General features: G+C 39.4%; 1 protein-coding gene across 2 annotated transcripts in view; it reads right to left on the reverse strand.

Moving 5' to 3' along the window:
• The window catches only part of cdkal1 (CDK5 regulatory subunit associated protein 1-like 1), a 224615-nt gene that overhangs the window by 11937 nt on the left and 200204 nt on the right, over window positions 1-12474 (reverse strand). For both annotated transcript variants that reach the window (XM_034873932.1, XM_034873931.1), the window contains 2 exons: window positions 5892-5975; window positions 1120-1284 (listed from right to left, as the gene is read on the reverse strand). In XM_034873932.1, the coding sequence (XP_034729823.1) occupies window positions 1120-1284; window positions 5892-5975 (249 nt within the window). The remainder of the gene's footprint in view (window positions 1-1119; window positions 1285-5891; window positions 5976-12474) is intronic.

Consider the following 12474-nt stretch of genomic DNA (forward strand, 5'->3'; position numbering starts at 1 on the left):
CAAACAAAATTGCGTGTTAAATTAAACGGAGTGTTAAGTTATGAAGATTAACAACTAACCAAAGGTGAACAACACTAGTCCTAACACTAGCAGCTAAAATTACTTTCCAAGCACTGCAGCTCCTAAAGCCCTCTCAGTGGAGACACTAGCTGAAGTCACACGCTGTTTTATTTACAGCAATATGCGCCAGTAAAGTGTTGTGGAACATAACAAACCAAGATGAATGACACTGACTAGGGAAACACCATTCAAACTGTATCATATACCAGTTAAAAATCCATCCTCCTTGCTGACTGGCCAAAAAACCTTCCTGCATATTGCTGTCCATACTAACTCTTGTTGGTGGGATTTTCTGGGTCATTTCCAATTGTATTATTTAATATGTATCGCTATTTACTTTAATTTAATACTTCAATACAAATTCAAGAAAAATCTATGTTCAAGAAACATGTTTTTAAAAACCAGTTACTCAAAACGCATATACTTTCATGCATGTAAAACAATGTAGTCTGAGTTGAATGGACATTCATTTTCAGCTGAATCAAATTGCATTACATAGACTGGATTCCACAGTGCATCATATCTTTACAAATTATCGTCTTTGTATTAGATCATGGACCATGCATCCAAATATCTGGATAGTCAGAGGGATAAATACTCATTTGCACGTAATAAAAATGTGTGGTATATTGTTTGAAGTGTCCATAACCAGTGTACTTGAATTACTCAGGATGCCTTTACTTTTTAGTCTCCATTCCATATACTTACTTTAATGTCCTGATTTACCCGTAGTTTTATTTATTGCTGACCTCACATTTATTTTCAAGTTTCCGTTTCTTTTTTTTCTGTTCCATATGCTGTGCTTTACCTTTTTTTTAAACTCAACCACCTAGTAAACTCTATTTTAGGGTGTTTGCTACGTAAGTACAGTAAGTGTTACCTTTTACTTTTGCTCTACAGCCATGAAGTGACAACTCTTCTTACGTATGCCTCTGTTTGAGAGCATTTGTTTTGATGTCAGTTTGATTAACAGTGCTGTGGCATTGAAGTGGGAAAAAAATACCATTTCAAAATACCTACAGTATATGCCGGTGTGCATGTTTTTGTGCGTGTGTTTACCTGCATCAGGCCGGACACCTCTCCTTTCTGAAGCGGTGCGGCAATGGAGGGAGTGAAGGGCATACTCTCTTCCACTGGCCGGCCTTTCAGGAAGTGTTTTCCTGCCTCGTAGATGTCCACCTCAATCATCTTCCCTTTGAACTCAGCCCTTTTAGGTACCAGCACCTGCAAACCAGGAGCGACACATCATGACTGACACTGGTCATTTTGCACATTGGATTGCAAAAACATTGAGTGGAAGTTATAAGGTAAAGAACAAAAACAATGTGTCATTTAGTGACTGTACATTAGTGACCACAGGTGAGATATCTCCAGCAACTTGCTGTCATTCACATAGAAAGGCAGACCTGTGTACCCATCCATGCCAATAACAACCCTCCGCATGTTTTACCATCTGTGGATTACATTTTCAATGAACCACGCTCAGAACTGTTTTTCCCAATGCTCCCTCACATTGTTATTTAGCTAGTCCCTGCCTGCAGGTCTGAGTGTTTTCAGTTCCCTTTTAGAAGCCCTCAAGGTCAAAAACTACGGCAACAGCTGTGAGATTAACCACTGGGATTTGGTGGTTTTCCTTATTATTTCACCATGGCAACTATACATCTTTGCTGACCACCGCAGGAAGGAAGAGAAAACAAAGAGCTATAATAACGGCCGAGTGGGAAATGGAATTTGTTCTTAATGAAACGTAAATAAAGATCATATACAAATGCTGATGTACTTCTTACCTTGTTTCAGATTTAATCTTTTTTGTAAACACTAACACAATAATTGGTGTTGTGATATTAGTGAGAATTAAAACTGTAGTCACTCTAATGTATGATCACAACTAAAGTAAGGGTTTCTTTGAAGGCATACTATGATTTATTTCCCAGGTGAAAGAAAAAGGCTCCCTGTATACGCACAATCACCTTATGATTTGAAAAGTTATCTTTTCTGAATAAGCAGACATGAACACAGCTGAGCTTTTATGTAAAACTGTGAGGGTGGTTTCATGCTGACTCAGATCATCTGGTGGTCTGTCTAACCATTACACAACTCTGCAGGGCTAAGCTACTGACTGGGCAGAGAATAGCATGTGAACTGGTGGAGGGAGTGTTACTGCTGTGATGGCAGGAGTAAGCCTGGCTCAGTGTTAATCTGTCAGTCTTTATCCAGCTAGTGGAATATGAGATAGTGAACAGGCCAGACAGACACAGAGCCAGCACCACACCTGCCTAATCAACACACCTGCTGCTTGACACTCTGACCACTGAGAGTGTGTGTGTGTGTGTGTGTGTGTGTGTGTGTGTGTGTGTGTGTGTGTTTGTGTGTGTGTGTGTACGTAGCTGACAACTGGGCTGAGAGCAGAGAGGTAAATCAGCAGGGCTGTGGGGAAGGAAGGTGAGTGTGTGTGTGTGTGTGTGTGTGTGTGTGTGTGTGTGTGTGTGTGTGTGTGTAGGTGAGGGTCATTTGAGGCCCATTACAAGGTGATTAAATGATGAAAGACCTTGTCCGATTTCATTGAAAAGCCCCCCCCCCCCTCCAACTCCCTCACTCAGCCACTAAAACACGCATGCACACACACACGCATGCACACACACACACACACACACACACACACACACACACACACACAAACACAGGTTAGGTGCCTATTATACGCGTCAGGATAGATATCCATCTGATGGCGTAAAAGTGAAACTAGACCATTTCTTCACACTCACACCTTTCTCTACCTTATTCCTCACCTCCCTCCACCCATGCACCCACCCCCTCTCTGCATCCTTCAGTCCCTTTTCTCTGCTCCCACTACTCTTGTCACTTCTTTCAGTGTTTTCCACAGATTAGAAAAAAAAATTTGTGGCATGAGGTGGGGGGGTTGAAGGGATGACATCATACTCTCATTGGCATATTTGTGACATAATTACGTAATCACTTGCACAAAGCTTAGTGGTTGTGTCAGCAAGGTAGATAGAAAGAAATATAAATCTTTAGCCAAACAATCACAAATTCAATACAGGAATTTATTTTACAATATAGTTATTACTTAGGTAGCCTATCTTTGAAGTAAAAAAAAACATTCTACAAAGGGAGGGAAAAAGCTCAATAAAGAATTCTCACAGAAGGCTGGCTTGCCCCGCTGTCTCTCCATCTACAACGGCCCCCGCACCCTGTCCCTGCTCCCCTTTCTACCTACAGTCCGCGCAGTGCCGTACATGAAGAGTGAGGATAGGGGCTGTTCCTCTGCTCCTCACAAAACAGATTAAGAAAGAGGGGATTGTTTTGATGGAGAGAAAGTCGCCAGATTTGTCACTAGTTGCTTTTGTGTAAAAAAAGTTGCTACGTGGGTCTGAAAAAAATCTACCGACAAAGTTGCTAAGTTGGCAGCACTGTTTTCATGGAGACACACGCTGTGTGCACGGAGGAGAGGGGCAGTGTATGTGTGTGTAGCGTCACAGAGAGACGGAGGAGAGTAGCAAAAGGAAATGCAGCTGAACTAATGCGTGTTTTAAATAATAATAATAATAACAAAGAAATGCAATGTGTGGCGGTTCACGTTTTTCACAATCCCTCCCTGCGACCAAATGTTTCCACACCAAAAATAAATCGTGAGTTATTAGAATAATAATGATAATAATAATAATAATAATAATAATATATTAGTGCTGTCAAATGATTACAATATTTAATTATGATTAATCACATTAATGTCATAGTTAACTCGCAATTGATCACACATTTTTATCTATTCTAAATGTCCCTTAATTTCTTTTTGTCCCATTATTTTTTCTCATCTTAATGCTCTTATCAACGTGGAAAAGTGGATCGGCTTGCTTTGTGCAAATGTTTTTTACTGAAAACAACATTGGCATATAGGCTACTGTAGTGTTCAATTTCACACGTAACATTCTCACCTGGAGCAAATCTCTCTCACAATGTAACACTGGCCATCAATAAAAGGGTGAAAAAAATACTTTGACGAGGGGGGTGGGGGGAGAATTCGCATCAGCTGTGTGCTTGGCCATAAAGTGGTACTTCAGACTGGACGTGCTGCGATGATAGCTCAGTTCACGACAAAACACACAGATCACTTTGGCAACTTTTAAAAAGTAAACTTTCCATTCAGAATCTTATTCTATTTCAGCGTCTCATGTTTGCCATTCACTCAAAACGTAACGTTACTACTCTTTGGCTGGCTTTTAAACCCAAACAAGTGTGTGCGGCGTGCCTACAGTTTTGTTTCCTGTCTAGCTAGATCTGGTGGGGTGTTGTAGTTTTTCTAACGTTAGTGTGTAAAAAACGTTTGTTGGGCCAGAAAGAACGTTCATTTCCTGATATATAAAATATATATAAAGTATATATATAAATACACACACACACACACACACACACACACACACACACAAGTGAGGACAAATCCTCTGTAATGTCTGTCGGAGCGGATGGGTCTGTATGTCCTGTGGATGTAGACAAAGTATACAACATATGGAGGTGTATCCCTCGGGGGGGGGGGGGGGGGGGGGGGGGGGGGGGGGGGGGGGGGGGGGGGGGGGGGGGGGGGGGGGGCAGAATCAGGAACACATTGTTACAGTGTTTTCATGTGCTTTCTTTTTCAAGTCATAATGTGATTTAGAAGCACATGCCAAATACTCAAAGCAAAAAAATTGGGAAAACATCTTACATGTCAATGTATTTTCCTCTTGAGTACGGCCAACTGACACACATGACATACATGCCTGCATATGCACAAATGCACACATGCATGAAGGAGCGTGCACTCTACAACAGACACATGAACCGGATGACACTTGTAACTTAAGTTTATAGCCTCCAGAAGGAGGTGCAGAGGAGGAGGAGAGGAGGGGAGGAGACGACAGTGGAGGGGAGGAAAAATTATTACCATCCCCTTCCCTCCCTGCTAATAAAAAGCATAACTTCAAACATGTTTCTGATGATGGTAAAGCAGGAGGAAATTGATTTATTTGAAGATGTTTTAAAGTGAATTTTTCACAGGTTGAGTGAGGGTCTTTGAAGCCATGCGGATGTGTGTGTGTGTGTGTGTGTGTGTGTGTGTGTGTGTGTGTGTGTGTGTATATATAAGGTAACAGCTGGGTGTGTGAAGGATGGAATGTTCATGTCTTTAGGGCTGACCTTAATGTTAGTACAGTAAAAAAAAAAAAAAAAAAAAGATCAAAAAGTACTGCCGCTATCAGCCGCCAAATGCTCTCATAACCACCGCAGGGGGTGTGTGTGTATTTGTGTGTGTGTGTGTGTGAGTATGTTATGGTATAGCTAACCTACTTTAGTCAATACAAGCATAAGCTTTTGACACCTGCTGCGAGTGCTCTGTGACATGCAAAGCAAAGCTTGGGACCTGATTTACTTTAAGTGTGAAAATTAGGGAGGGTTGGATTAGCTTCACAAACGGATACATTTTCATCAAACACAGATTGATTGAATGCTTTTTTACTGTATTTATTTAATGGTGGATAGAGTCTGCAGGCCAAATAAACTATTTCAGGATTCATCCAACACAAACATGTCAACAAACTTGCAGCTTGTTGAATCGTCCTTCAACCGATGCTGATATGCAACTTACTACCGGTACTAAGTTAACTTTCTTTTTAGGGTAGTTTAAATATATTGAATACATATTTCCTGTATCTTAACTTGCTTTGGTCAGAAATTGGTATTGGGATTGTGCTATATGCTGTAACCCATAAAGTAAGAGCCACATGCACCAGTCAGTGTGGGAACCATTTATTAAAGTATTTAAACAAATATCTTACCTGTTCATAGAACTTGTTGTGAGACACATAGTATTGGGCATCAAATGACTCCTCTGTTACCAACACACGTTGCCTCTCCCCTACCTGCAAAGACAGGGAGAGAGATGGAGAGAAACAATTTCTTAGACAACAAATATCAAACTTACACAAGTTTATTGACTAATGAAACACCAGCCTTTCATGCAACACATGAGTTTTCATCAACAGATATGGCCATCTGTGTGTGTGTGTGTGTGTGTGTGTGTGTGTGTGTGTGTGTGTGTGTGTGTGTGTGTGTGTGTGTGTGTGTGTGTGTGTGTGTGTGTGTCCACAGCCATATGCTAACCCTAATCAAAGCAAAACAACATGGGAAACAAGAGCCTTCATTGCTGTCTCCTCTCTAGTTTCTTTTCTATCTCTTTGTCTCTTTCTGGGTGATTTAGATTAGATTTCAAAGTTTTTTTTCTTGCCTTTGATGTGTTTTTAAGTCAAAAGGGTAGGGGTGCATACATTTTCTTCTTCTGTGACTGTGCTAGAATAGTGTTAGAAATTAGGGTTATGTGCTTCAACTGAGCTGACAGAATTACCTTGCTTCAATGCACATAGAAACAGTTACACTAATTACATCTGCTGACACACATCTACTGCTGAAATTTGACATCGATAAAACCACTTATAAATAAATACAAATAATGGTTGTCTTAGTTTATGTACAACAAATATTCACGGGTTTCTTCTGTACATGAGTTTACAGATTTAGTTACACATGCCACGTATAAGGGCTGGGTATCTTCTTCAGTTTTAATTCAACACAAACAACATGTCTCGGTCTTACAATATGCTTCTATTCATCAAGATCCAAATCCAATCAAAGTTTTGAGCTTTTGTGTTCGTTCATGTTTTCTGTTGGTGCAGTTCGCCATTTAATTACAATCTCAAGGTCCTCGAGTCATTTCAGTTTTAGCACTTGCCGAGAGGATAGTGGGTACTATTAAACTCTCGTCCTTACAAGAAAAAAGAAAAAGGTAATTAAAAAAACACAAAGCTACACAGGACACAATTCAAATGCTTACCCAAAAGAAAAATGTCAGGAGGTCAGAAAATAAAATAAGCAATGATGGCCTTGTGTATTGAGGACATAATGTCTTTAATAGTAAAAAAAAAGTATGCTGTTGACTCAAATAAGAAGAATGACAAGGTTGGTTGGTTGGTTAAGTACTGCAGTCATGAAAAAACACCTCAGGATTGGCTTCAAAAGAAAAGGAAATACCTTTCCTCATTTGTCCATCATGGACTATGAATTTGACAATTCAATTCTGATAAATATTTCACTGTGCTTCATGGTTGGACCAACATTCATCTCATTTTAGTTTGCTGTGGCTGCACAAAATCAATTCTTTGTTGACAGAATGGTCCAATTCATCTCCTGTGTCATGATTTAGTACAATAAAATCCTCTTAAAAATAAAAAAGCCCTAGATGATACACATCACATCTCTTTTGCCATGACATCCTGGCGTATACAAACATGCTAATGATCTTCTCTTGTAAAACAAATCAACACAGAAATTTCTGATCCCAGCCGGCAATCCAGAGCATAAACCAGCTGGGTTTAAACATTAGCAACTTATAGTATCAAACGTTGGGAACATGGTGTCCTGTAGGCTGAATGGGCAGTATTTGCATTTTAACTCTGTCAGGGATGAGCCCTGCACTGAAAAACTGTGCTGACGGATCATTTCCTTAACAATGTGTCAGAGCCTTAGAAGTCCTGGATCTGACACATTGCTCAGGGTGTTTCCATTTTTGCAGACACCCATCTTGTGTGCTCTTTTCTTCCCTCCTTTCACGTCCCCATCCTTTTGCTTCCATTCCTTTCTCCTATCTCGGGGCGATTTCTTTGTTGTTCATACTTCTCTTCCTTCCATTCTAACTCCCTCTCATCCATCTCTCCTTTACTGATTTTTCTGTGTGTGTGTGTGTATGTGTGTTCCAGCATAGACATCACCTGCACAGGCATGCTGACAGACTTAAAAAGAGACCAAATAAATCACTGTTTCCTGCAAACAGAGCAAATTAAAAAAAAAAAATCCTTTGAGCATTATTATTGGATGGCGAACATTTGATTTGGGCGTTTGTCTCTGCTGTGTCCTTAAATTCTCAAGCACATGAATAAAAACTAGTTTTACCTTATGTATACAAATTTAAGGAAAAAACAATGTCTTTTTTAAACACTGACGAGATATATGTATATATATATATATATATATATATAGATAATTGTTCTCCCTTGTGGTGGATGCATACCTTTTTCATTTAGTTCTCAGTCTGAGACTGTGCACCAGAAGGGAGATCTGGATGAACTAAAAGCTAGATGTGTATGATGTGAATTGTATGGATCTGTCCTAATAAAGCCTACTCAACCCCCAAACAACCAGCAAGGAGCAATGATCTAGGATTAAGGTATATCCTAATCAGTGGGACATTAACTTTTTTGCCCACAAGACACAGTGGTTGGTTCATGCCCAATTTTACCAGCCACTTTTTCTGGAATTCAAATTTATAAAAGAAAGTGCACTACCATATTTTAAATTGCAGTACATTATTTAGTATTATTAATACAAATCTTATTAACATAACCAACTAAAAAGTGATGTGAATTATTTTTTGCTTTTGTTGCCACAATCTGTTCCTGGGGTCCCATCTTTGCCAGTTGCATGGCAGTGCACTTGATATGATACTTGGATGACTCATGGTCTTTTATTGCCTCTAATGTAAAGCTAGTTGGTCCTCTAACAAACACATTGTTTGCATTTTTTGAAGACAAGTAGGTTTGACAGTAAAACCAGTGCATGGACTGGTTGTCTGTAAGGTGGGCCAATTACCAATATCATATCGTTGTCCATCGTGATTCTTAACTGGCATCAAGATGGAGAGCCTCCATTGTGATGCCTCGCCCCCCACCCTGTCAGACATACGCTAATCCTAATCTCTCTCTCTCTCTCTCCTTCCCTGCCAGTATAGTAGCTCGCTCTACCTGGCCTAGAAACGTATCAGCATGCAGTAAGGTCATGCTCTGCACCTCGGCTTGGACACAGTGGCCCCGATCGAGAGAAAAGATGTTAACGGGGAACGCTATCACACTTTCCTTTATCCACTCATTGGACAAATTTTGTGGATACTGTGTGTGTGCATCAATAAATCTGATGGCGATGTTATGTGTTTATGAATGTACGTTAGCAACAGGAGGCTAATTCACGAGGGTGCTATTTTATGTGTGAGCTTGTATTCGCATGTGTTCATGTGCGCTGTAAGTGTTATGTTTCTGTTTATTGAATGCGTTATTCAGTGCAAATATTATCAAGAATGTAGTTTAATCTTAGTAATGATATTAGGTTATTACAGTCAACAGTCTGTTAAACGTTCCACTGTACTCTCTTTATGCAGATCAAAGAGATCTGATTGAGTGTAGACTTTCCGGCACCGTAGTTAAGTGAAAGTAGGTCAAGTTGTAATGTCCTGCCCCTACCAGCAGCAGCACGTGACACTGTATATTTACAGAGGGCATTTGAATGAATGTCAATTCAACTGCCAATTTGGGGGGCATTGCCTAACCCTATTAGGCTAACCATTCCCTCATTTTACCTTTGCCACAATGTGCCACTTGTTCGAAAAATAACTTTTCTTTTTCTTTATTTCACCCTCAACAGTTGCTACTGCTGACTCTGCAGCGGGCCTCCTAATACCAGGGATTTGTTGTGACATTTTGTAAACCAATGTCACGGACTAGCGCTAACAATCACTCCACTAGCCGCTGTGGCTGGTATACGAGGCAAAGTCACCTGCCACTTTGAAAAAGTACCCGCCATGTGCTGGTGGTGGGTGCTAATTTCCCACCCTGATCCTAATCAACATCTGAATATGTTGATTGAACTGTGAAATAAGAGGATGATCATGCATGAACACACCCAGCATAGACCAATGACAATGTATTGCAATCAGTAAATGAAAAGTTCATGAGCTGCAAACATCTCTGTGCACCACACCATGAACTGTGTGTATGTATTTGCATGCAGTGTGTGTGTTGGTCTTTGGTTGCATATCTGCGTATGAGAGTCCTGCATTTCAATTTGTATTTACTTCAGCTACTGAAAAACGTCACAGAACACCAAACAAAGCGTCTTTGCACAATGAGATGTTTATTTACTTCACCATCCACAGAATATCCTGTGATACACAGCAGATCCACTACAGATTTGTGGGATCATGAATTTAATTGATAATTAATCCACATCATGACATAAGATGAGAGAAATGTGGATTGTATAACATTTTCATCTGAGTCACAAATAAAAGAGCAATTCACTCAAACACCATCCCAAAAGAATTAAATAAAAATTCTTCCATGAAAATACATTATTTTTCTAACCAGACTAAAATTTAATTCAATAAAATGGTCTTCATAATGTACAAGGGCATCCAAATTAGAACACAAAGTGCCAAATGCAAAGCATGTGCTTAAAATTAAGACACACTACATTATCTTAACCTATTCTAAAAATGTGGTGCATTACATGCTCATTCCCTTTAAAATCCCTTTTAGGAGATGATATCCCATAAATGATACTATATTACATAATATAGAGTTTTATTTTTACACTGAGTCAGACAAATGAGTCTGTGAATCACGTTAATAATGTCACTTGTCCACGGATAAACAGTGTGACACCAATCCAAGTGTCTAGTCTGAATTAAACTAGGCCAATCTTGGTCACAAACAAATCCACATCCAGTCCCTTCTTTTACTAGCCTTGAGTGAATAATTATTAATGATGATCAGATTTACATTCTAGTATGACAAAGGAAATAGGTGCTTTGCTTACAGCCAGTAGACTGGCTGTTACAGCCAGTAGACAATGTGTGTCTGGCTGCACTCATGAAAAGAAAGCCATGTTAACCACTGCCGCTGGGTTTACAATCTGATACGACTGGCTCTGTATTAGTAAATTAGTAATGATGTCTGAATTATTGGTGACCACTTTGTGATAAACTACAAACGACTATGATAAAGAACTATCATGTGGTTTGGGTCATATAACGCATTTGAGATTCTGATTGAACAAGGGTAAATTAAAGAGTACATAAATAAGTACTGTAAATACCGCAATAAATGCCTTATTGCTTTGAAAAATTAACTGCACACATGGGTTAGTAATGTCAGTGGTAACATAATGTAAACCATGAAACAAAGGAAGTTTGCAAGTGCCTCAGCTTTGATCAGACCTAGACACAAACATTCCTGCCATTAACACTAGTGGAGGACAGAGTCAGGAAATACTCTTAAAAGGCACATGGCATCTTTATCCAAACACTTCAGATAGAGCATTGGGTGTTTGATAGAGACAGAGAGAGAGAAAATTAACACCTGATGTTTATGTTAATCCAGCTAGAATCCACCCACCTACCCAAAACCTAATGCAAGCAATGTACTGTATATAAATATCGTGTGTCTGCAAACGTGACTACACATTTGAGAAAAACACCCCATTAACTCAAACCAATAGGTCGGCCCCTTCTTAGACCTTTAGTCGACTAATCGGTTGTTTTGGTCTAAGTGGACTAAGATTTATTTAGTTGATTAGTATTTTTTTATACTTATTTCCATGCTAAATTAACACTTTTAAAGAACCTCACCAGCACATCTCTGCTAAATACAAGATATAAAGTGGTACTCTTGCATCGACTAAGAATTTCTTTAGTCAAATTTAGCCCTACAAATCAGATCTACAGCAGTTTCCTGTGTTTGTAAGAGTATGGTTATATGAAAATGTCTTCACATTCTCTATACCACAAGACAGTACAACACAAGACTACAGTGCTCTCCAGCCCCTTTCATTCTGTGTAAGTCAATAAACACAAAAATGTATTCTTACTTCAATAACATAACACGTAGCACAGTTTACATTAACCCCACCAGTGTGTTTTTTCCAGGCTTTTAATGTTTGGTGAACATAGACTTGACATATCCCAGGTGTTCAACTACCACTTGAGACCTGAAGGATCAGTACAGCAGCCAAGATGATTATCAGTCTTTGTTATTAACTTCCACAAGTTTTGTAGTTTTTTGAATTAAACAAATATTGCCCAGAACTAAAAGCACAATATGTTTTATTAAAACTCCACCACCATTTTTGAGTAAATAAGAGCCATGGTTTTACAGAGCAACTGCCACGCAGTCAAAGCTCAAGGAAAACAATTGTCTTGCTAGTTTTCTACTTCATGTAACTCAGAACAGAAGTACAGTAGCAGTTAGAGAAAAGCAATAAACCAATGACCCATCAGTCTGAAATATTGAACCCCTGACAGTTCGGAGCTTTGCAGATGGGAACATAGAATGGTGCAGTGGAATATAGCATAATTCTGACTCTATTAGACAAAACCGAGACTCCACAAAAATAAAATGTGTGTGTGTGGTAGAGAGGACATGTCTGATGGAGTGACAGATGAAGATACAAGAGGTACAATATGTGCCTTGGCTTTAATTCAGTCTCATTCCTGGTGTGTGTGTTTGTGTGAGAGAGAGAGAGAGAGAGAGAGAGAGAGAG

Source organism: Etheostoma cragini, chromosome 6, assembly GCF_013103735.1.
Source record: "Etheostoma cragini isolate CJK2018 chromosome 6, CSU_Ecrag_1.0, whole genome shotgun sequence".
Classification (NCBI taxonomy): domain Eukaryota; kingdom Metazoa; phylum Chordata; class Actinopteri; order Perciformes; family Percidae; genus Etheostoma; species Etheostoma cragini.